Source organism: Convolutriloba macropyga, chromosome 8 (assembly GCF_964194025.1).
Source record: "Convolutriloba macropyga chromosome 8, txConMacr16.3, whole genome shotgun sequence".
Lineage (NCBI taxonomy): Eukaryota > Metazoa > Xenacoelomorpha > Acoela > Convolutidae > Convolutriloba > Convolutriloba macropyga.
The window spans coordinates 27,111,184-27,138,556 of record NC_134475.1 but is presented as its reverse complement, the minus strand read 5'-3'; the positions used below and the strand labels follow the sequence as shown (position 1 = coordinate 27,138,556).

General features: G+C 32.0%; 1 protein-coding gene across 1 annotated transcript in view; it reads left to right on the top strand.

Moving 5' to 3' along the window:
• LOC142345007 (uncharacterized) overlaps positions 1-27,373 on the top strand; it is an 80,009-nt gene that overhangs the window by 20,331 nt on the left and 32,305 nt on the right. Inside the window, exons 4-7 of the mRNA XM_075397090.1 lie at positions 615-759; positions 3,631-3,792; positions 6,850-7,037; positions 26,818-27,046. Of these exons, the coding sequence (XP_075253205.1) occupies positions 615-759; positions 3,631-3,792; positions 6,850-7,037; positions 26,818-27,046 (724 nt within the window). The remainder of the gene's footprint in view (positions 1-614; positions 760-3,630; positions 3,793-6,849; positions 7,038-26,817; positions 27,047-27,373) is intronic.

The window sequence follows — 27,373 nt, the reverse complement described above, 5'->3', positions numbered from 1 at the left end:
CTTTTGACTGTTTCTGATCGATAGATTTAGGAAATGATTGTTTCCAATTGTTTTCTGAAGATACCACCGTTTTTGAACGTCTTTGACCTTTTTAGATTGAGCCAAAACAAGTTAAGACCGCGTTTAAAGTCAACACTGTGTTTAAAATCATTAATGAGTGCGAATTATGTAGTCTTGCAAGATTCTTGCATGATCTTGCACGATTAATTTCTGTCTCCGACTCGGGAGGCTTTACTCTGACATATCTTAGATTACTACTTTCGACACTCGTTTCAATCTTTTAATAACTCGATACATTGAAAAGCAGTAGTCCTAATATACACTAAATCAGTTGATGATAAGTAAATTCGCGTTTAATTTTGCCTCTTTTGTGAAAAATTGGAATCCTCAAAGTTTTTAAAATCCTCGAAATTAGACCATTTGATATTTCTCTATGAATTACACTTTGAAATTCAGATAATCTCAATAATTGCATTGCAAATGGAAAAATTTTGCGCCAAAATCAACCTAGATTCCATTCCTAGAGGCCCGCTTTCCATCTTGTTTTCAATATTATCTCAAGCATATAAAATTTCGTGGATACGGAAGCTATTTTAAATGGCGTTCTTTTATAGAGCATGGTACAATGCTTTCCGGACTCAACCGGATTTGGAGCACTATGTGACCACATATCCGGCAAAGCTGGTGGAAGTGGAGGCGTCCAGAGTAGTTCAAACTGACTCCGTGGAATTTCACTGGACTATTGAGGGTTGCTCACAGGTAAAGTGATTGGGTACTTTTGTTGACACAGAAAATTAGAGTTTAAAATTAAGCAGATTGAATCAAACCAGATCTATAAAAAAGCATGATTAATTCAAAAACTGATGAAAAGCTTCAAGTATTCATTTCAAATATCAAAAAAAGTATTTCGTATTTCACATTTATTTTAACTGCCAAAATTTGACGCCAGCGTTATGAATTTTAATCTACCTGTTCGAAATAGGCAACTAAAGGTTTCAAAGAATCACATCCATAGGCTTTATAACAATGTGTAATACACGCGTGGATCGCATAGTATGTCGTTACCATAACTAAAGACCTTATAAAAAAGAAGCAATCACAATTGCCCTTAGCTGACGTAACGCTTTTGAAAAAGTGAAAATAAATCAATGCAGAGCTGGTAGTCCCAATTTTTGACGGGAAAATAAATCTTAAGTGACGATAATCAGTCTTCCGATTTTATTTCATAGGAAATACACTTTAATATACCAATTTTACTTACTTTCAATTCTAATTCAAGGGATAGAATAGGTAAACATCAGTAAAGAGTTGAAATTCATAACTTGCGGAAAACACGAACTAAACTGTTATCCGAATTTTTTTCAGAATAAACCACTTTGTAAGTATAAACTAATTTTAATTTGAGAAAATTTGATTTGAAGTCTAAGTTTTGTTCCTTATTTTGTACTTCATTTTGTTAGCTTCTTGAAGTAGTTAACGGGGTTATCCAATAGCTTGGCTTGACCAAATAAAAAACACTGATCTAAGTTAACTATTCTAGTGAGACATTTAGTTTTTAAAATTAACAAAATCTTGAGTTTTTCCATCCATTTATATTAACAAAAACCTGCAAATCACTCCAATATAAACCAATGACACTTAATTAAAAATTAATTTCAAGCTATGTAAAAGATGGATTTAACTGAAAAATGTGGTGCTGCTAGAATCCGCACTTTTTCATGTCAGCATGAAAATGAAGTGTTTTTCATTTACATAAAAAATGGAGATTTCCCCCGATATATATTATACATAATCCACAAAATTGCTTACTAAGAGAATAACATTATAGTCTACTTGAAAACATTGTTGTACACGACTCAAAGGGTTCTCTATTGTGGCTGTGTACAAAATTATGATGCTTGTGAACTAAGCTTGCTCTGTTTTTTCTCTACTTTTCACAGTCAACTTTTCTCCCAAATACAAATATATGTAATCCAATTTCACATTTTGCTTGTGTGACTTACGCTTTCCCGCTGCTAAAAATGCTTATGTTCTCAAAGTCGAGAATATAGGAGCCGTGATCAAGTGTAATTAAGAACAAATCTATAAGCAAAGCCTGTGATCTTAACGTATAATTGAGAGCAAATTTGAATGAATTCGCGACTCTTGCGTGTTGTCAAGTGTACTGATATGAAACGTTACAGGAAAATAATTGTAGTTTGTAAAATTTTTTAAACAACTTTCTCAGATCAAGCATTTATCATTCCGTTTGAAGCCCTTAAAACTCAAAAACTATTTTCTTTTTGCAACACAAGGTTTAGACGTGACAAACTTTATCATACCACCAAAAAAACCTTTTTGTAGTTGATTTTTCTGTATTCTTGTGACTGGGTTAAACTAAGGAAACTAACTATTGTTACTTTTACAAGCATAGTTTGAGAAGCATAGTTTAGCGCGAACAAAAAAATTCTTTTACTAAAATCATAGAGCAGATTTTAGGGTATCATGTACAGAACCAGAGAACATTCACTTTATATAGAAGTTCTTGAATTTTTTTTATTTGCACATTTAGTAACGATCAGGTATAACAATTGAAAATGGGACAGTGGTAAATGACGTAGCTATTAGGAAGATTTTTTAAAAAACTAAGTCGCCTACATGTTTGCTTCTTTAGTGCAAAATTTTACTAAGAAATTTTCTTTCTAAATTCTGTATTTGCGTGATTGAATTACTAGATGATCAAGCTTCGCTGTTATGCTTCGGGCGCAAAAATGAAAAATTATATTTTCATCTCTGTTGCTGAACCTTGTTCACCTAATGATCCTTGAACATCAAATTTCATTCACGCAAATACAAAATTGTTCATTTCTCAAGAATTTCTTAGAAAACTTTGCGCTTAAGAAGCAACTACATATGTTCCTTTTTTTGTCCAAATCCTTTGAGGAAGTTTTTTGTTCAAAGCGACACTTAGTTGCACGACATAACGTTTTATATTTTGTTTTTGGTAACCGTTATTGATTAATTCATAAACGATTGTTCATAAACTCATAAACGAGTTTATTCTAGAAGACTCTCCAATTCGAATGCCTTAGAAGGGATTATATTATCATTATATTTTCTGAAGTTCATACGACAAAATACATAATCAATAGTTAATTACGGTAACCTTGGACTAATAATGATTTCTTCAGCGGCAAAAAAACTGTCCACAGTTGGAAAAAAGACTTAAGAAGAATGTCAAAAAATTAAAGTTGTTTTCAATACGGTGTAACTCCTGCCATTCTAAAGGTCTTTGAAAATCTGAACAAAGGCAATGCTGCCAGCAACAGTGATTCAGCGATGGAATTGAACAAAACTATGTTTAATCTATTTTTTAAACTTTTAAAAAGAAGAAAGCATAATTTTAAAAAAACATTAACCTGTCTTCAAGGCAAATTATGACTAGGATGATCTAAAGGATTGTTTGAGCTCCCCACTACTTGAGCGAGAAATTAAAAAAATCATCTTCGCTCGTTGGGTGACAAATTTTTTGAACAAGAGACCAGGTTTTCCCCAGTAATACGGAAAGAGTCTAAAGAGTGTAAAAATGAAAATTTCACCCCTATTTCTCCGCTTATCAAGGGTAGAGAACCGTCTCTGATTCCATTTTAGACTGTCTTCTTCTGGTTCAGTCCTCCTGGTTCAGAGTGTACTGAGTCTACACCCTGTCAGATCTCCCCCCTCCAAACTGACTCACGGATCCAATCTGGTCTCACACCTGGAGAGGACTATACATTCTATTTCAAATCTACATCAAATGGACTCTACAGTGAGGTACGAAAATAATTTATTTGACATTTGGTGAAAGAATTATTCACATGGTGAGAAATCGTGCTAATTTGTCTTCTGTTAATCACGCTTATCTAACCATAAACCCCCATAGATATGCCTAAATCATCATGCCACATTTGATCAAGCGCGTACCCATGTCGAGGCCCAGACCAAAATCGCCTCTTATCAAACCGGCCTGGACAAATGAGTAACCTCTGGTCAGACCGTTCCAGACCTATGTGACCTGCGTCCGGAAACCTCAACTTGGGCAGAAATTTAAAGCCGAAACAATTTAAAAAAGCGAATAGGTTATCCCCAAAAGGTATACCCGTCTTACAAATTTTCTAAAATTGTTTCGTCGCCCACTTTCGTATCATTTTGATGTCAATTTAGATTTACAAACTCTCCTCTTAAAATCAAACGTAAACACAATTATTGTTTTCGCCGGATTAAATCTATTTTAACCTTGCGCAACCGATAAATTATTTTGAAAAAACAGATTTTTTGTTCATGTAAATGACATTTTTTTCTCATGACGTTTTTATTAAAAAAATCAAGGAATTTACATGAGGAAATCTGAATAATCTACCAGGTCTTTCATTTGAGAAAAGTTTTAAGATAGTTTTGAAAACGACAAACTCATCAAATTTCTGCTCAAATTGCATCTGATTGGGTAATTGTAAACTTCCAAAACATCGTATAAATTGTTAATCAGTTGCCAACATTGTTCAATATTTTACATGCAATTTACATGTAGAAACGGTGTTCTAATAAAAAACTAGCGTAAATGGCAGAAAATATAATTTGTTTAAAGTTTAGCTTTAATTTTAAAATTCGATTTGACAATTTCGTATGATAATGTTTGTGATTTTAGTAAAACATTTATTGCATAGTGTTTTCAATTACCTTAATATGAAAATTTTTCATTCTCCTCGATGCTCAAGCTGAAGATTTTATTCAATGGGAAGAAAATTTATCCTGTGACTCATTTTTCAAGAAAAATTATGTAACAAACCTTGATAGAGTATTGCTTTCTGAGAACTCAGCTGTCTGTTCACTACCGCTTCGAATAATTCTCACTTTTTTTAATTTGCTTTAAATCGCCAAGTTTGTTAATTCGTCAAAAGAAATCTGAAATAAAAACTAATGGTTTTGTCTGATTTTGAAATGGACTGGACGTATATGGAAAAGAGATTATTCGGTTCTCTAGTAGCTAATGGCCAGTTCGTTGATTAAAAATCACCATAATTTCATATCGTGTACCAGCTGATTTGCACTTTTTTAATTTTCCAGGAAACGACGGTTGTGGATTTTTTAAAACTTTGAACCATCATTTTCCTTTTTACATCCAAAAAAGATGTTGACAAGAACGTTACACCGATTACAATGCCACTATAAAAATATTTGTTCAAATGCACCGATCCAAAATTGCGGCAGTACAGTAAACATTCTTTGAGGGATGCGATATTGGGTGAAGACACGATAAGACAAAAAAAATCGACATAAGGCAAACATTTTAATCAAAACTTTAAAAGATTTAATTACAGCATTCCAAAATCAATTCGGTACCATAATGTCCCCAAGTGTCCCTAACAATTACTGCTTGTGCAAAAGAGTTTAAAGTACATGCATCAACCTCCACTGCTTTTGATTTTGAAAAAGTAACAGTGGCAGACTTTTGAATGTATAAAAAACGTGTCATTTGCGTGAATCTAAATAGCTCAAGCCATAAGGTCAAAAAATGCAACAAAAAATGTTTTTGCGCATTATTTTTCCAATGAAGACAACTGTAGGATCATCTAACTGCTTTTTATTGTCAAGTGGACATATTGATACTTAAATTTTTTCGTTGATGGTTTCAATGGTAATCAACTAATTCTAAAAAAATTTTGCTTCAGAGTTTCGCTAGTTATCCCATTTCTACTTTTTTTCCACTTCTTTAAAACTTTATTATACGTAACAACCACTTCCTGAAGAAAAATGTAGCATATATATTCCTAAAAACCCTAATACTCAGAAAGTATAAAAGTTGTACCGTATACTCATGCGCGTTTAAAAGTTTATATATATATATATATATATATATATATTTATATATATATATATATATATATATATATATATATATAAACATATAAACGCACATGTGTAGACGGTACACTTTTTTGCTTAATGAGTATTGGGGTTTTTAGGTCTTCATTGTACCTTAGTAGAGGCCTAGTACACGGTGAAGATCTTATATACGTTGTGTACTATATGCAATAGTTCTATAGGCAAGATGTACTCTAGGCCAGATTATCAATGTTTTAGCATGTTTTTTATTAAGGTTTATGACTTTCTCTTTTTCCTGAGTGTTTCTCAATCTGAGCCATTTAGCGTTTTTCTGGACCGTTTTTTTTCACACTACGGACGTTTGAATGAGTGCATTAATGCACATTTTTAAAATCAAGCCCCAGTCTGGGTTATAGCTATTCTTCGTCTGCCTGTGTGTACTCAAAAGCAAAAAGTGTCGGGGATGAGTATTTTCATACATTATTTGAAACGAGGACCTCTATCTGGTTAACATTTGTCATCTTTCATATATGCCAAATTAAGGTCAATATATACCAAATTAAGGTCAAATTAAGGTCATATACCAAATTAAGGTCAAATTGGTTTATCATTTTTGCTGATCAGTACACTTTATTGACATAAATTCTGCACTTTCCATTCTTATTTATGAATATTTTAGGTCTTTCCCATTATAACCCCCTCGCACACAAAACTATAGTCTCTCATTATGGTATGTTTACACCATGATTGGGGGTTACGTTATGTGACCACTATGCTGTGGGGAACATTGGAAAGGACCCGATATTTTTAACATTTTGTGCACAATTTTCACATATTAATAGCTTTTCTTGTATATTCGCAGCACTTTCCTCCAAAACTTTAACAATTCCAACACAACTAATACATATTTGTCAGTTTTCTCACTTAATTTCCATTCATTCAGTGGACTTCTCACAAGATTATCCGCTCAAAGCCGCTGACATCTCAACCCGGGTCGTTTATTCTCAGGAACTGGTAATCAACCAGCCTACATACACAGCCGATGCTGTCACTGGCCACCCTCTGCCTTCAGTCTCACTTGGAGAGAGAGAAGTGCAGTTTCAGATGGATTTCCTTTCAGGGACGGGAGACAGGATTGTCCTATCGTATATTGGTCTGCAATCAGGCGGCACTTACTCGGAAGAAAGGAGTTTCAGGTTGGAAACTTTGATAATTTTGATCCATTCCGTTCCTGCCCCCTCCAACCGTACGTTATGCAACCCCCGATTACAGAGGACGTACCAGTACATAGTTAGTAGATCATTATGAACAATATTATTTGTGCGCCTGGGGCTGCAAATAATCTGCACCCCAGGCGCACAAGTAATATTGTTCAATAATGAGTAATAACGAAAGAGTTGTGAATGAATGTAGAATACAAAATGGGTACGGTAAGATTTTATGTTAATAATATTAAAAGCTATAACAATGATAAGAATTTATTACTAATTAAAAGAGATTTCAAACATAAGATTAATATTGCATCAAAGGAACTATTAAAAAAATTAGAAATAGATAATGATGAAGATAGAAATCTACTAATTAAGAAAAATCTAGAATTAATGGATGCTGCTACTAAATATTTTTATTACAAAACTTTACATAGATTGTTTTCCAACCAAAGCTTTCTCTCTAGCTTTATTTTTACAGTCTAAAAACTTCTTCTAAACTTTTTTCTTCACTTTCTACCAACCCTTCCCCTATTGTTTCATCTCACCTATGGTCTCCTGTCTTAAAATAATCCTCTACTGTAAATTGCCCTAGAGATAATTAACATGCTGTACACCTTTATTTTTTGCCATCCCATACAAGATCCCCATTCAATATTCTATTTTTGATCTAAGGCAGTTTCATGTTAAAATGTGAACAATAATCTCCCGCACCATTTAATGATATATCGCAAATATCACAATACTTATCTTCTAGCAGTCTACGTTATTCTTCATTGGTCTCTTCCTCTTGTTCTTCAAAAGTAAATTTCTCTCCTTTTTGTCTCTTAATTATACTACACATTCTTTTATGATGCATCTTAGTATTTTTTATGATTAATAGAGATCATATATCTCTAATAAATTTTACTTAATATTGCAATATTTCAAGTTACACAATCAGTTTTATTAGAATGTAAATTTCTATAATAAAATAGTCATCACTTTCGGTCATTTTTATCATTGGAAAAAAGGTAAGACAATTTTTTTTTTCAATTTACATCTTTTAATATTGCACATCAGAATGAAGTGCACAAATTGTAAATAAAATCCATGGAGATAATACTGGGATATATGTTTAGATAGCGAATAAAATTCTTCTGTATGCGAACAAAGAGTAAAAGCTAAAAATTATACTGAGCATTTATCAAATTATTATAATAATCGTAATCAATACCTAAAATGTGCAATGTGCAAAGTAAATCAACATTTTAATTGTTTAAGATTTAGGAAAATTAGATGTCAACTGTGTAAATAGTTACATAGATTTAGTTACATACTCATATTAAACATCAGCTCATATAATATTCTGAGAAACATAACACATAACACAAATTTATGAATTTACATATCAAATTGAAATGTACTAACTGTAAAGATAAATCATGGCGACAATGTTGCGAAAATTGTCTGTATCTTGAATAAGGTTGTTTTGTATGTGAACATAGAGTAACAGAACAGCTAGAAATTATGTCAAACCTTTATCAAAACATTTTAGTGATTCCAAGCAATACATAACATGTGCAATGTGAAGAGTATATCAACATATAATTTGTTTTAGATATAAGATTATTAAATGTAGATTATGTGTTTACTTAAATAGATTAAGATAAACTAATCATGAAGACCGTGTTAAAAGATATGCTGAGAAACATAATATAAATTTACCGTTTTAATTATGTGGCGTGGGGTGGGTAATAACAACAATTATTATAGTAATTGTTACAAATCTTGTATATTAGTGATATGATCCATATTAAGTTTTAAGGAAAAAATTGAAGGGATAGAGAAGTATTATGCTAGAACCATAAGAAATGTAAAAACATAGTTTCAATCGACATGGTCTATCTAATTCATAAAAAAAGTTTCATAAGTGATGTCTGTAGTTTATACGATAACTTTCATGTTTTCTGTAGTAATTTTAGTGATTGGCGTGGATATAAAGTATACACTGGTAACAATATAGAAAACTTTGCTAATAGTCTTTTCATACTTGATGACATGAGTCATAATAATAGAACAACAGCAAAAGATGCATTATATTAAAAAGGAAGACATTGTATTATAAATATTATTTGCGCAGGTCATACAGTAACAGATTGAAATACTAAAGCAAGAGATATTACATGGGTAGTTCATATCAAACTAATTAATTCACAAGGGTTTTTTAAAAGAGTACAACAATCACTTAGTTTGGACTTCGTTTAGCTAGAATTGGACTTAGTCACCTTGGTGTATTAGAAAACATTTATATTGCATCAGATAAAGGTATGAAAGTTGTTTATGGCTCAAGAAAAGATGATGTTGATATCCATAAATACAATAAAAAAGGCAGAGTTCAATGAAACTGATTTTATGGCACTTAGCACTTATTGAAAAAATGGAGTGGTAGAACCAGTAGGTTTTTAAAAGAGAAGAGCTAATATTTTTTAACATATACAGAAATAGATATTTCATTCGATTTTTTAGATCATTTTAGAAAGTAAAATTAATATTTAATTCGATACATATTGCTAGTTATGCAGTAAATGTGCAGGTATAGTTACTATAATAGGTGGAGCAATTGTTGTTTATTAAAATTCTATGCAAATATTAATATTGACGTTGCAATTGCACAAAACAAAAAGCTATCTAACTTTACTGGTCTAGATTAAAATAAGATTAGTGAAATTAAGATTAAAATGTGTAGTGGTAAAGCATCAAAATATGGTAGTGGTAAAACATTTATTCAAGAAAAATGATTAAATGTAAAGAAGGTAATAGTGATATTATTGATCAGTGTGTTTTAATTGATCATTATAAAAATAACCACACAGAATGAAAAATAAAATGTTTTTTATTGCATGCGCCGTTCATATAGCGAGTTCCATTTTGAAAAATTGCATATAAAAACAAAGCTGAATCACAAAATCTGTACTTTTCCATAAATAAATATATGAAACATTATATTGAATGAAATGTATAGAGGGCAACACTATTCTAAGTGATGATTTTAATGATTTTTAAAACCACTAATTAATTATTTTCAGAATCATGCTCATTAGATATGATTCGTCACGCGTTTACATTTAAAAATCATCAAAATAAAGATGTATGTTTTGTAAAAAAATTATATACTTAAAATTAATCTCTGACTATCTGACTATAAAAAGGAAGACATTGTATTATAAATATTATTTGCGCAGGTCATACAGTAACAGATTGAAATACTAAAGCAAGAGATATTACATGGGTAGTTCATATCAAACTAATTAATTCACAAGGGTTTTTTAAAAGAGTACAACAATCACTTAGTTTGGACTTCGTTTAGCTAGAATTGGACTTAGTCACCTTGGTGTATTAGAAAACATTTATATTGCATCAGATAAAGGTATGAAAGTTGTTTATGGCTCAAGAAAAGATGATGTTGATATCCATAAATACAATAAAAAAGGCAGAGTTCAATGAAACTGATTTTATGGCACTTAGCACTTATTGAAAAAATGGAGTGGTAGAACCAGTAGGTTTTTAAAAGAGAAGAGCTAATATTTTTTAACATATACAGAAATAGATATTTCATTCGATTTTTTAGATCATTTTAGAAAGTACAATTAATATTTAATTCGATACATATTGCTAGTTATGCAGTAAATTTGCAGGTATAGTTACTATAATAGGTGGAGCAATTGTTGTTTATTAAAATTCTATGCAAATATTAATATTGACGTTGCAATTGCACAAAACAAAAAGCTATCTAACTTTACTGGTCTAGATTAAAATAAGATTAGTGAAATTAAGATTAAAATGTGTAGTGGTAAAGCATCAAAATATGGTAGTGGTAAAACATTTATTCAAGAAAAATGATTAAATGTAAAGAAGGTAATAGTGATATTATTGATCAGTGTGTTTTAATTGATCATTATAAAAATAACCACACAGAATGAAAAATAAAATGTTTTTTATTGCATGCGCCGTTCATATAGCGAGTTCCATTTTGAAAAATTGCATATAAAAACAAAGCTGAATCACAAAATCTGTACTTTTCCATAAATAAATATATAAAACATTATATTGAATGAAATGTATAGAAGGCAACACTATTCTAAGTGATGATTTTAATGATTTTTAAAACCACTAATTAATTATTTTCAGAATCATGCTCATTAGATAAGATTCGTCACGCGTTTACATTTAAAAATCATCAAAATAAAGATGTATGTTTTGTAGAAAAATTATATACTTTACTATAGTCTTTAATAAAGATAATAATAATGAGAATGAAATTTTAAAAATAGTAATAATTTATTGTCCGTGTTTAAGAATGAATTAAGGTCCATGATTAGGAATGAAATGATGATAGAGATTATGAATAAAAATAACCGTTGAGGGTATAGATAAGAGAAATATTACTTTTGCTAAATTTATTAAAACATGCACACATTGTAAAAATAAAAAACATAAAGATAAACATAAGGTAGTCTATGCAAAGATTGTAGTGAAGAAATAGTTTTTTGGCCCAATAGCATTATTAAGTTTAACTAGATCAACAATTCATGAACATAGAAACAGAAATCAATCAGGTATTTATTTTTTATTTTCTGGGTTATTAGGTAAAATAGTTTATAATATAGACAGTTTTAATGTGTACAGATTATAGAGAATATTAAAATTATAAATATTCTGCAATAATCTAATGTTTAAAAGCACATTTTTTATGCATGATCATTAGATTATAGGGATTATGAATAGTCTTCAAAAATCCAGATTATAGGGGATTATGTTATTTATGTGTGTTATAAGAGGATTATCTTTGTCGTTGCATTATCTGGGATAATGATAATTGCGCGTCTGCGCTAATTTCAACATCGTAGACAACACAAATAACACAGATAAACCTCTTATAACCCACATAATCCACATAGTCCTCTATTATTGATGATTACTCATAATTTCTATAATCTAATGCCTATGCTTAAAAAACAATAGATTGTTGAAGATTGTTTAAAATATTTATAATCTCTATAATCTATATAATCTAACGGCATCTTTATTATAAACTATTTTGTTAATCTATCTTAACTAATAACACAGATAAAAACAATTAATCATATGAATGATTGATTACTGTTTCTATGTTGATAAACTGAAGGTCCACTTGATATAATATGACAATTGGGACAAGAAAGTTTTTCTTTACTTTATCTTTTGCATAAACTAATTGTTTAATAAGAATTATCACTAAATTTTTCAATTTAAGATGTGTGCTTGTTTTATTTAATTTAGTAGGAGTTCTATTTATCTTACCTATACGTTTATCTGCTAATTTATTTATAATCTCTATCATCAATTTATTCTTAATGTCTGACTATAATTATTGTCCTCTTTTTGAGTACATTATCATTGTCGCTATCTTTATCAAAAACATTAAAATATCTTTCTGAAAAACACAAATCTTTATAATGATGATTACTTAATGTAGAAGCATGAAACAAATTACATTTGTATAAATCGTTTCTGTGTTTTCTTGAGTTATGGTTATAAAAATCAATAAAATCAACACTTAGAAAAGCGATGCATGCTATTACTTTATTTATATTTTGTTGGAGTTTCTATATAGCTAGTTCCAGAATTTGTATCTTCTCTTTGCTTATCTTTGCAAATATATTCAAAATGAAACTCGCAATATAAATGGCGCATGCAGTATAAACATTTTTTTAAAAATCTGAGTGATTAAAAATGGCCAATTAAAACATATTCATTACAACAATTGTGGTCATCAGTAATATCAATATCACCTTCTTTAGCTTTAACCTTTTTTTGAGTAAATTCTGTACCATAACCACATTTTATTGTTTTACGATTATCCATTTTAATCTGAAATTTACTAAACCTAATTAAATCTAGACCAGTATTATTAGATAGGTTTTTGTTTTGTGAATTTGCAATATTATTATTATTTTTTGCATATAAATTGTAATAAATACAAATTGCTAAACCTATTATAGTATCTATAACTGCAACCGCATATTAAGCACTATGTATGTCATTAAGTATAAATTTTACATTCTTATTTGATCTTTAAAAATAAAATCATCTATCTTTTTCTTTAAGATTTAAATTTCATTAATAGAAAATTTTAGCCCTTTTTGTTTAATATCTCCTGGTTCTATTATTTTTTCTTTCAAATAAATGCTGAGTGTCCTAAATTCAGTTTCATTGATCTCTGCCTTATCTATACATGTTTATCAATATCAACATCTTCTATTCTTGAGTCAAAAACATTTTTCTGTACATTAACTCTTATTCATCTTTAACAAGGTAGTTTTCTACCACATCATACTTTATTACAATATGTTGATTAAGTTTGAATCCAGCATAAAAAATTCTATACCAAGCCATTGCTGTACTCTTTTAAAAAACCCTTGTGAAATATCTAGTATGACACGAACTACTCATATATTACTTCTTGATTTAGTATACAAATCTGCTACTGTATGACATGTGCATATAACATTTATAATATAATGTCTTCCTTTTTAGTATAATGCATCTTTTGCTGTAGTTCTAATATTACTACTCATGTCATCAAGAACAGAAAAACTATTGGCAAAGTTTTCTATTTTATTTAGAAGATGTAGATCACTACTAATATATACTTTATATCCACGCTGTGATATACCTGACCGTAGAGATACGTTTGGCGTCACAAATCCACTTAGAAATCGTAGAGTGGATTCGAGGTGCGAATCCAAGTTTTACTAATTTGTGGGATTACCACTTTTAGTTTTACTTAGCAATCGTGATGCGATTGCAGACAAAATTATTGAGTGTGGAATTCCTCCTCGAATCCGTTAGGATTGCTCTTAGTGTAAAACAGAGTAGATTTGAAGCAACTGAATTCAATGATAAGTTTCTAGAGAATGAATAAATAATCAAAAGTGGGAAATATGAACAAAACTGAAAAGTTGAATTATTAGTCGGCGGCAAATTAATTATATGTGAAATATGACTTTTAGCCTGACAAGGGCAAACTTAAATTAATTTAGTACTAAGTAATCAAAAATGAACTTAATATGGTACAACCATACCACATATCCTCTGCTCGAGAGAAATTTTTAAACTGAAATAGTGTAAAATTTTTGATAATAGTAACATATGTACTGGTTAGTATAAATAGTAAATAATGTGAACAACAACAGTTTAGTGAAGAAATGGCGATGGAAATGAGGGGCTTATGCTTGAAGAATTAAATCAATCTAAACTCTCAACATTTACTTTAAATCGCAAACAGAGAACATAAATTAGGGCACCATCGATGTGCGAATCCCCAAAAATAAGAACGTACAGAATATTGCTACATAAACAACATCAACTTTAACTGAAGAACATGTAACACAAACGCAAATAAATATTGAACATTAGCTCAAAATGAGCGCACAAGTGGTACTAATCCATATTTAAATTAATGATGGACAATTAAAGAAATCAGAATTAATACATTCAACAATTTAACAAATTTAACATAGTTGTTTTTAGCTTAAATCTAATTTTCTGCGTCAAAGACGCTCATGCTAATTTCTCTTGTATAATCCTCATAGTCATAGCTCTCGGGTGACCATGTTCCAACTTGAGGGGTTGCAGGAGGACTCACTACTTGCAACTCATAATAAGTCTCTGGTACAGAGGGTTGTGCTGCCTCTTCTTGAATTATTGTCGCAATCACTGGATTTGCGGCCTTTTTTTCTTAGTTGCAGGAGCGGCAGAGTCATCGCTTACCAAGCACACAGAACTTTCAAAACCCAAAATAGTCGGGGGCGCGTCGAGTTCTTTTGTTTCTGGACGAAGAAGGTGAAGCGGCGGAAGATGTTACTGAGGACGCAGAAACAGAAGAAGCATTTGACGTGTTGGGTGTTGCAGAAGTATTTCTGGAACGTTCGCCTCCTGCTTGAGACTTTTTAGGCTTTCGGGATGTCATTGCCTTTGAAATATTGCTGTTTGCAGGCGAGACTCCCGAGGCCGCGTCTGATTGGGTCGGGTGGTGACGAATTTTTATTTCCCCACGGAATTTCTTTTTCAGCTCTTTGGTGTGCTGTGAAATCTTTTCCTCCGTGGTTTTCTCATAGGGGAGAGGACGTCGTTTTGCGTACTCCCAAAGTTCTGTGTTGCGTTCAGCGCGAGTGCCAAATTTGGCGATGTCACTGTTTCGTACGCATACTTCAGGTACTCCAGGTTCTTTAATAACTGTAGTAGTATCAGATGTTCATACTACTGTACTACCCGGTGCCAATGTTTCCCATAATCCACTGAGGTCCCGTTTTGATCGTTTTGTCACTTTGCGTGCCAATTTTAGATCGAGTGACTGTTCTGTCCGAGCAATTGTGTTATTCAGTTTGGGATGCACAATGAAAGAGAAATGGACTTATTGTGATCCCCATTGTAACGGCGTCCCGCATCCACTTGTGCTTTCTGCATAGCCCCTTCTATGAGAATATTGCTACGATCACCTGTCACCCATCCGTTTTCGTCAAGGTAATCTTCTACTGGGACGGTATCGACATCTAAATAGTGGTGAAGATTATTTTCATATGATAGATTAGATGACTTTGGTACTGTACTTATTTTACTTAGTGGTGTGTTTGGCTTTCTTCCAAAATGTGCTTGGAAAGGTGTTACATTTGTTGTCTTTTGCTTGCAAATACGTAATTGATAGACTATTGACTTTATTGCTTCTTTAATTGTGAATGTTTTATTTCTATTATCTAATTTCATGCAGCTTTTAATAGTTTGTATCAAACGCTCTACTAATCCTATAGCTCTATGATCATTAACAGGGGCAGTGAGTATGATAATGTTATGATGTTTACAGAAATTTTTTACTTTGTAACCAATTAAGCAACGTGCTTGATCTAGTCTAATATTTCGGGGGACACCGTGTATGTGAATGTAGTCATCTAAGAATTTAAGGACGTTTGGTCCATTAGCTTTTTCAAATATTTCTACAGTGGGAAATTTTGAAAAACGATCAATACATGCAAAAAAATATCTTGGTCTTTTTCATTTGTAATGGGTCCTCCAAAATCAATTTGTATTTCTTCATTAGGCTCTCTCTGTACATGTCAGCAAAGGTTTCCATTTAGACGCCGGAACAACGGGCTTAAGATTCTTACCGATATCAGTACAAGGCTTGCACTGAGCCGCCTTGTTTAGGATTTCCCGATGCCTATACGGCCAGAACGCGTACTGCCCGAGTGTTATCATTCCCCAACTACCAGGGTGTGTTAGGTGAAGGCTTTCTAAAACTGCGTCCTGAATAGAATGTGGGATTGCCACCCGTTCATCTATACAGACATAATCCGAGCGGACATGGAGATCTCTCCAGTAGGAGAACATGTAAGGATTCACTTCCTTACATCTTTGGGGGTCGTTCTGGAGGATGCAATCACGAACTTCTTTAAGGACTGCATCTTTGCTGGTTAGAACAGCCAAGAAGCCTTTAGTAAATAACTGTGTTAAGTTATTTTCAAAGACTTCTTCTTTCGACAGGTCCAATTTTGGTGAATTTTGATCCTCGTTAGATGATCTCGTCGTGTTTACCGCTGCATTGGGGGTAGATTGAAATGTGACCCGGCTCTGTGTAGGAGGAGTTTGTGAGTTGGATGTTAAGCTGCTCATTATGTGAGTGGAAATTGTATGGATATGTGATGAGTTTGTAGGGATTTCTGAATGAGTAGGGATTTGGGTTGAGTTTGAATTATTATTTGAACTGAATTGGAATGGTGCTGCGTTTGCCAAAGTTTCAAGAAGCAACTGAGTTGTATTACGATTAAGGGCAGAAAGCAAATTGGAATAGTTTGTTAAGCGAGGATGCGAGGCAAGTGTGGAATGTGTGTGAGTGACGCTGTTAAAGTGCCGTGATTGGCAGTTTTGTGGTGTGGTATTTACGTAAATTGCAGCAATAGCGTCACGCATGCGGGTAATTGTTGCTACCGCAAATTCCTCATCATATTTGTTTGCAACTTTGCTTCTTGATTTGGTTGACGGGAAATATAATCTACCAGCCCCTATTTTTGCACCCGGTATATGTTCGATGTTAAAATCAAAAGGTAAAAGACGATATATCCAGCGTGTTAATCTACTAAAATAGGATTTATTTGATCGATGTTCTTTCATAATTGAAAGTAGTGCTCGATGATCAGTAATGATTGTGAATGATTTGCCAAATAGATAAAAATTAAAATATTCCACAGACCACACAACCCCTAACAATTCTAGTTCACTAACACTATAACGTTCCTCGTTTGAGTTGAGGAAACGAGAAGCGAATGCAACTGTATGCCAACCTGTAGGTGAGCGTTGTTCTAAAGCTGCTCCTAGTCCCGCTCTAGAGGCATCACATTTGATCCGCGTTTCCAAGTGAGGATTATAATGTGTATTTTCTGTTTCTTTTGCGACTTTATTTTTAATTGCTTGAAAGTGACTTTCATGTTCAGTATTCCAAACAAATTTTGTATTCTTTTTTAGTAATGGTCGAAGAGGATGGCACAATTGTGATAAATTGGGAATGAATTTTCCTAAGTAATGAACAGAACCTAAAAAAGATTGTAGTTGTTTTAGGTTTTTAGGTGCTGATAGGGAAGCAATTGCCGCTGTTTTTGACTCAAGTGGTGCAATTCCTGATTGACTAAATTTATGTCCTAGCCATTTAATCTCTGTTTTTGCGAAATGACATCTAGGTAAGTTTATCCGTAACTTAACCTCATCTAATTTCTTTAAACATTTATAGACTAAGTTTAAGTGGTCTTCTTTAGAACCACGGCTAACTACTATAATGTCATCCAGAAAACAATAGGTATTTTGGAGTCCGACTAAAGTATAATCCATTAATTTTTGGAATGCTGCTGGCATATCAGTTAATCCGTAGAAACCGGTAATAAAACGATAGGTTCCAGTTTTCTCACCGCTACTGATATTGAAGTTACAATGCCAAGCCGTTTCCGGGTCTAATTTGAATTGACTGTATGCGTACTTCAAATCCAAAGTTGAAAAATATACTGTTTCTTGTGATGCGGATGTGTTCAGATTTTGTTGAATTGTGTCAATTAAATTATCAATATTCGGCATTTGGTATTTGTTTTTATGGATAGATTTATTCAAAATTTTGAGTCTAGAGCTAGTTTAAATGTTTTATCTCCTTTTACTGTAATTACTTTAGGTGAAATAAAGTTTTTATCTGAACAACTGTTTAATTGTATGATGTGTTTTTCGTCAAGTAGTTTTTTAAGTTCTATATTAACTAGTGGTTGTAAGTTAATTGGGACTCGTTGTCCTTTTTGACGTGTAGGTGTAAGTTCTTTGTGAAATGTTGATTATACTGAATGCTTTAAAGATTTACAGATCCGGGTGATGAGATCTGGAAAATCAAATGCAATCTGCTTCTTGATTAGGCATTGATTTTGATCAATTTTTGAAACTTGTTTCAACTGAGTAAGAGAGAAACCTAGCTTTGGAAAAAGATCTCGTCCAATGATGGGTCTGTGACCGTCTTCCACTACTGTTACATCAACGCCCGTGGCTATACAATCATTACATTTGATTGATGTATTGATCACGCCAACAATCTTGATTATATCATTAGAGAAAGTTTTCAAGTCATGTATTTCTGGTGACTGTACCCAATAGCTTTCATTGCACTCGGACACCACTGTGTCTGCTAGACTTTTGTTTACAATAGTACACACTATTCCCGAATCCACCAATGCCTTTGTTTTTTGTATTCCCGACAGAAATGTCTAAATTTACTGGTTCCACCTCACGAGTGTCATTTTGATTTGAAATCTCCGCTACACAATTATCATCGTAATCATCGTAGTCCGAGTCATAGTTCGCGTCGTAGATGCTCTGCTGCTGCAAAAGTCTATTTATATTATTGACTTGTTCGGCCGCTGTTGCTGACGTACCTACTGTAGCCACCTCAGAAACTGAGTCATCTACATAATTTACCCTGGGTTTGAGTTTTTTGGGTTGTTTGGATTTTCGACAAACTTTTGCAAAGTGGTTAGCAATGCCGCAATTTTTACAGTTCTTTCCACGGGCAGGACAATTTTGTCTCTGAGATGAAGACCAACCATAGCCACAATTTGGACAAATTGTTGGCTTGACGAACGGGTTTGTCGACGCTCGTGATCTATTCCACGATCCCTGGACATTATTTATCGTCTGACTTGTAATTTCATTTGTAGTTGTCGAAGCTGGAGATCCAGATATTTTGGGTTGATTTTGTATTCCCATTTCAATGTTCATAGCAATTTCAAGAGCTTTTTTAGCCGTTCATGTTTCTTTTAACAATTCCCTTTGGATTTCGTCATCTTGCATATTAGCTATGAAGACGTCACGAATGATCGACTCCTCGTGGCTTCCTAAATCGCAATTCAAAGATAGTTCCCGAAGGCAACCGTAAAACTTTTCCACAGTCTCTCCCTTCATTAGCTTTCTAGTGAGAAAAGTGTAGCGATCAAATGTGATGTTTCGTTGTTTAGTAAACATCATATCAAGACTTTCCCAGAGAACCTTTGTTGTTACTCGATCGAGCTGCATATTTGGTTCTTGGGAACCAAATATTCGTCTACCCTCCATCCCCAAGCTGAGATACGTTAAGGAGACGGCTCTGTTATCACAATATTTTCAGGTTTTTTCACCACACAGTATACCTACGAGTTCTATTTTCTGACAACGGTTTAACCACGAGTTCTTCAGCTGCTCATTACGGGTTCGTCGATCTCGTTCGCTTTGAGCTGTGCTGTTTTCAACGTCATCCTCGTATATGGGCTCTGGAGGTAGAATGACCTTGTCTGGCGGGTCTCCAGGAAGAATATCAGTTGAAATGCCTTCTTTAGCCATGATAGCTAATTTAAACATGATCTGCCATCGATCCCATCGCAATGGAGGTTCAAGTGTTGATTTTTCCCAAAAGGGCTTGATTCCAAGGAGTGTACGTTCTTTAGTTGCTGACTGCGCCATGTGACATCCTTGACCGTAGAGATACGTTTCGCGTTACAATTCCACTTAGAAATTGTTGAGTGGATTCGAGGTGCGAATCCAAGTTTTACTAATTTGTGGGATTACCACTTTTAGTTTTACTTAGCAATCGTGATGCGATTGCAGACAAAATTATTGAGTGTGGAGTTCCTCCTCGATTCCGATAGGATCGCTCTGAGTGTAAAACAGAGTAGATTGAAAGCAACTGAATTCAATGATATGATTCTAGAGAATGAATAATTAGTCAAAAGTGGGAGATATGAACAAAACTGAAAAGTTGACTTATTAGTCGGCGGCAAATTAATTATATGTGAAATATGACTTTTAGCCTGACAAGGGCAAACTTAAATTAATTTAGTACTAAGTAATCAAACATGAACTTAATATGGTACAACCCTACCACACACGCCAATCACTAAAATTCCTACAGAGAACATGATCGTTATCGTGTAGACTACAGAAATCTCTTAGGAATCTTTTTTTTATCTGAAAAATATAGACCATATGTAATGAAATTATGTTTAAACTTTTCTCATGGTTTTAGCATAAAACTTCTATATCCCTTAATTTTTCTGCTGAAAATTTAATATGGATCATACCTCTAATATACAACATTTCTAACAATTATTAAAATACTAATTATTGTTGTTGCCCACCACACGCCACATAAATAAAAGGTAAATATTTTTAATTATTCTCAGCATATCTTTTAAATTAGTCTTCATCGTGAGTTTGTCTATATCTACATAAGCAAACAAGTAATCTAAATTTAATATTCTTAAATCTAATAAATAAACAAATATTATGTCGATATCCTCTACACAATGCACAGGTTATGTATTGATTTGAATCATTAAAATGTTTTGATAGATGTTTGACATAATTTCTAGCTGTTACTCTTTGTTCATATACAAAAAAAACCATATTCACGATACAAACAGTTTTTGTCAACATTGTCTCCGTGGTTTATCTTCACAGCTATTACACTTCATTTTGATATTTTTAATTTATAACATTGTGTTATGTTTCTCGGCAAAATCTTTGAATGATGTAGAATATGAGTAAATCTGATTCCTTGTAAAAATTACACAAAGTTGACATCTAGTTTTCCTAAATCTAAAGCAGCTAATAAGTTGATTTACTTTGCAAATTGCACCTGTTAAATATTGATTAATATAATTTTAATGTTCGGATAAATGCTCAATATATTTTCCAGCTTGAACTCTTTGTTCGCATACATAGCAATCATATTCACTATCTAAAAAAATTGCAGCATTGCCACCATGATTTTTCCTTACAGTATATGCAGTTCCTTATGATGTGTATAATCATAAGAAGTAAAATCGATTTCAAAAATGAAACTTTCTTTTTTTTAAAATAATAAAAATGACTGAAAGTAATGACTATATTTTTAAGGAAACTTATCTTCTAATAAAGCTTATTGTGTCACTTGTAGTATTGCAATAATTTGTAACAATTATAATAGACATATAAGCTCTATTAACCATTAAGTGAATACTAGGATGCTACATAGAATGATGTGTGTTATAATTCAGAGACAAATAAAGATTATCCTAAACTGGTAGAAAATAAATATTGTGGTATTTGCGATATGTATTCATATAGTGAGGGAGATTTTTACTCATATTTAAACATTAAACTGCACATAATTAATAATAGAATACGGAATGGGAATTTTGTAATTGTAAGTGATGTAGAAAATATAGGGGGACAGCATGTGAAATATCTCTAAGTCAATATGGAGTAAATTATCATTTTAACAAGAGCTCATAGATGAGATGAAACTATAGCAGAGGCGTTTGTAGAATGAGAAGAAGCGAAAGCTTGAAAGAATTTCGTAGACTAAGAAATTAAAGCTACAGAACAAGCTATGGCAAGAAAACAATCTATGAAAACTGTTATAATAAAATATTACTCAAACCTTTAAAAGCCCGATTTTTATAAGATAAATCATTATGTAGCTTAATAGCAGCATCAAATAGAACACGTGATTCAATAATGTTCAATTCTAGAATAATCTCTATTATTAGATATCTAACTTCATCATTATCCATAACTAATTTTTAAAATAGTTCTGTTGATGCATTACTAATCTTACTTATTCAATATCCTTTAAATTGGTACGAGTTCTCACCATGGGGATAGCTTTCTTTTTAACATCAAATTTTTTATGACATCAAAAAATCAAACTAGGCTTACATTTTTTTACCGTAGCCGTTTTATATTTTACATTCATTTGCAATTCCTTCTTTATATCTTTCTGTTTAGTAAACGGACTTTGCTCCTACGTAACAAAGTAGACGTGTTAAGTCTCAATATAAACACTGTAACCCTACAACCAAATTCGAGTTTTATTTTGCCTGGAAATTATTTATTAGTTTTAAAGTTTTTATCAAGATTACTTAATTCCGAATGTTCAACTGAAACATTACCACCAGTAAAATTTAATATGAAATTGTCTGTAGTCACATAATGCAATTGCAGGTCTTTGACTGATGGTTGTGGAATGCTAAAATAGAATTGGTTCATATGAAGCTTACTTATTTCTGAAACTGTAGTACCTACATATATGGTTGATTCATATTCTATTTCATTTTCCGTATATTCAAGATGGGCATAGTCATCAAATCTTGTTATATTCATAATTGTTGGTTGGCTCACACTTTTCATTTTGTTCTGTCCTCATGGAAAGTTTAGTTTGAGTGAAATGTAATGGGTTCATGCAAGTCTACCAAATAATGAATTGTTCATCAGTTTCCATGTGCCCTTTTCTGATTCTGTTTTAGCTGTGGTTCCTGTGTTAGTATTGTTTTGCATATAACCTCTACATATATAATCTTGGTTGAATTTAATAACTCTATGTACTTCAGTTACTTTTAATCCCGTTTTATCCTAAAACTTTAACATCCCATAATGAACCGTATATTGTTCTATTATTCTGGTATAAGGTTAAATTGTTTGCTGTTACCTCGCTTTTTTCTCTTTGCTTGTAGCCTAATTGGTTATTAGTTATCTTTCTTTTATGTGGCTTTAGATTTTGCTGTTCTCTTTTGTCTTTAAGTGTTTTAATGAGAGGGGCTATATCTTTATATGGTTATTTATGCATTAGTGCTAGACCATACAAATTATTTTAGTTCATGTGCTATATGGACCTAAGGCCGTACTTTGTACCTTTTCTAGTGTTATTGCTATTACTATCGTTTTTGTTAATGCTATTGCTATTACTTTTACTTTTGTTATTTCTATTACGATTGTTTTTTTGCTATTACTATTGTTTTTACTATTTAAATACGGTTTGCGATTAAAATATCTATCCCTCATTATGCCACATATACCACCTCCCATGGCATCAGTAAAATCCTCTAGTCTCTGATCATTTGCATATTATCTAATACTACACCACTAGTCTCTAAACAGCAATCATAACCATAAGCTGGGAGAACTACATAATTCAGTTGGTTAAGACTAAACTGTCTCATATACCTTAAGTTACATATTTTTCATGCTGGTCCTCTATATTTCCCTGTCTCGTTGCAATAATCTCTGACTTTATTAATACATGGCTTCCGACAAATATGACAAGTGTTAGTAGCATCATATTAGAGTTTATGTTCTTTTGTAAATATCATTTGTTCATTATACATGATGTAATGCAAGTATCAAAAGCTAATATATCATCAGCAAATCATCTCGTGCAGTCTAATCTAAAATAGTGAAAAAACACCGCTAAACCTGTAGCCTACATTTATTGGTATGTGTTTATTGGTACTGCATAAGTATGTTTAGAAGATGGGATATTTAAAACACAGCTTTCTATATCAACTGTTACTTGTTTTTTATTTCTTGTCGTTTATGATCATTTATAAAGCTATTGTGTTTCTTTTAAGGACAAATAATCTCTGGTTTGAGTTTTTGCGCACATGGGTGAATGTCATTTTCAGCTAAAGAAGTAAACCAATAAGTACATCTATTATAACAATAGTATTTACGTTGCCTCCTACTTGGTCTGTCTATCAATGTTCCTAAAGTTTTAATTAGAGCGCAGTGTATGCTCATCTTCCCAGACTGACATTCTGACATCTCTTCTATGTTTTCCGAAATCAATAGGTTGTTTAAATAATTCTACTCTGCCATTACCACAAGGGGTGTATAGCCATATTTTATGATTATGTAATTTGTGTTTTCTTGTTATATAAGCACAATCATCTTCATGTTTTTGGCGTCGTACAGTTAAATTATTTATATACTTGCTTTCTCTTGAATTGCAAGTGGCCACGCGGTCGTAAACAGTTAAAACTAATTTTATGAAATTTTTATGTTGATTTAGAGTTTATTAGATCCAGAAGTCATGTTAAATATGATGCAATAGTGGGCTTAGTTCGTGCAGTATATTTTTTAATGCTTTCTAAACCAAGAAACTCTAAGTCATAACCATACTCCCCATATGCTTCCTTTAGAAAATCTAGCAATAGAATAAACTCATCTAGCCAATGACTCTAAGCAAATTTAAAATTACCTTCATTAAAAAGATAGTCAGTATTAAAGAAAACTTTTGTGCTTTTGGCTACTTCTTTAGTTCTCTTTTTTAATATTCACATTCTGCAGTGATCTTACATTTAAATTTCTCAATGGATCTTAAATGATAGTGGTTTTTAATTTTTTGAAGGGGTAATTAATAGTCTCTCATCTATATCAACAATTTGATTGGTAGTTTTGTCAGCAATATAAAATTCTCTCATTTTCTTACTAGAGTTTTTATCATAGTCTTCTGTTTTCTCTACACAATTACTACTATGACTTGATGCGTGAATAGTGAAAGCTATTGTATTTCTAAAAGATTCAAGAAACTCTTTTTAAATTCACATTTAACTTTTGTATACATAAAATCTTTGGTATTAGTATTAGCTTTAATATTAGTATTTTGGAATTGATGGATAGACTACAAGATTCACAGGGATGTTCTACGTTATGACAAGAGATATTCATTTCTTTTGAGGCAAGTTTTAAAAAAATAAATAAAGATTATCAAAAAAAATAAAATGCTTTCAAAGTGTGATTATTGGAAAGATAATGTTTGGCGTGTATGTTGTGATAATTGTAAATAAGTGTAGATTGTGTGTTTATTTAAATAGATATAGGTTTGGTCATACTAGAAATCAGTTCAGAGAACATGTCTGTAAGTATAATTTTCAGATGTAAACTATCGGAGAATTTGAGCTGGTTTTTTGTTCAAGTTTATTTTTCGTAAATTGGTTTTACAGGGTCTCACTAGTTATACGCGTTTCTGGGATACGTCCACTGAAGTCAGTGAGAATAGAACCTAAACTACCCGTCTGATAATGGATAATTACCAGCTTAACCAGGAATTACTGTATTGCACTATTTGAGACAAGAAATTATAGATATCATTGAAAAATATATCAGTGGAACTGATTCGCAGATGAAGGGAAAATAGTCCACTACTCCACTACTTAATAAATGATGTAATGGTAGCAGGCGACCAAATACAAAGTTTGCGATATCGATTGTATTAAATACCAGTTTCCTCTGAGGAATTCGAAAGATTACAAGTTAACGCTAGTCTTATAACTCGTAAGGGCTTCCAAATTTGGGTTGAAAATCTACTAATTTTTTTGTATGGGTTCTGTCAACGTTTTTTATTTTCTGCTCAATGATGCAAGTAGTGACTCAATTTGCGTTCTTAATCTTGCAGTGAAAAATTCTCTGGAAAAAACCCAAACTTGAAGACGGTATAAAATCACAAGAGGTCTCAAACATTTTTGGTTGGGTAGGAAACTTTCGTTTTTCACCAGTTTTGGAAAAGTTGATTTGATGTATGTGATATGTCAAAAATTTTTCTGAATGATATAAAAGGATAAAAGTCTGATAGAAAATAAATTATAATTTTTTTGTGAGAGTGGACAATCTGTAAGAAAAGCTCTTGTTTTCAGTAACCAGTTATTAAATATTATGTTGACCAACAAGAAAACCAGTTTCTATAATAAAATATTGAATAATAACAATAATTATACTAACAAAACATTAACAATGATAATAATATTATAATAATATAAATAGTAATAATTATAATAGTAATAATAATAATAATATTAATAACGATAAAATTAATATAGTAAGGAATAATAAAAATAACAATAATAATAATAGGAAGAATAATAATAATAATAACAGTATATATATATATATTATATATATATATATATATATATATATATATAATATATATATATATATATATATATATATATATATAACAAGCACCAATTAGAAACTCCATGACTACCAATAGCGATGTATGACAGGATATTTAGATTTAAAAATTCGTTGAACATTTGGGTAATACAACAGAAGATCGTTCGCAATTTAAGAATAAAGGTGCTGCTTTTGCCAAATTAGAACGAAAAAAAGAATTTTTGATTATGCTTTTGCTCATAGTTGTATATGTTTTTGAAAAAAATTTGTCGACAATTTTTCCGCCATGCTTAAGAATAGGCAACATTTTTTATATGACTTTCATGTAAACTTTCCATAACTTTCAAATCAAAGCGAAACCCTTGAATATGTTACCTAGGTAGTTAATAAGAGCGATTAAAATCCCCAATTCGGAAACAAGTTTTTTAGAGAAATTACCGTTTGAGCCCGTTAATCAGAAATTCCTTACTGTTTGTTCAAGCTTGACCAATGCAGTGACATTCAGCGAATTGGTACCTGGGGAAGGACATGACGTCACCATAGAAGCATTCAGCAAGGGTGAGAGAGGAGTCACCCAAATGAGGAGAGAGTTCACCATGCAGACATACACCCGGCCAGTTATGCCACCAGTACTGGAGAATTCTACCCAAGTTAAATGGGCGGATTTTTCGGTGGAGTTCATGTGCTCGTTTTACGAAGGCTATACCAAGGCAAGATCTATATATTTTGATCTCTTTTCAGAGTGAAAAGAACTTTAAGAAAAAAATCATTAAATTGATTAATTTGATGGTTCGAGTTTGTTATAAGTTATTATTGATTTGTGCTTTGATCCACATATAACAATTTTCTTGTTTCAAAACATTTATATAACAGTTTTAATTTACTAGTTTCGAAAATGAAAAACGCTGTCGCCAGCATTTGTTGAAAATAGTTTAATGGTCTATACTGTTAATTAGCGCAGGCCCGAGTAAACTAAGTGTAAAATCAGTACTGAAATATTTATCAGTACATAATATTTTATGTCTGCGCTTTTACAG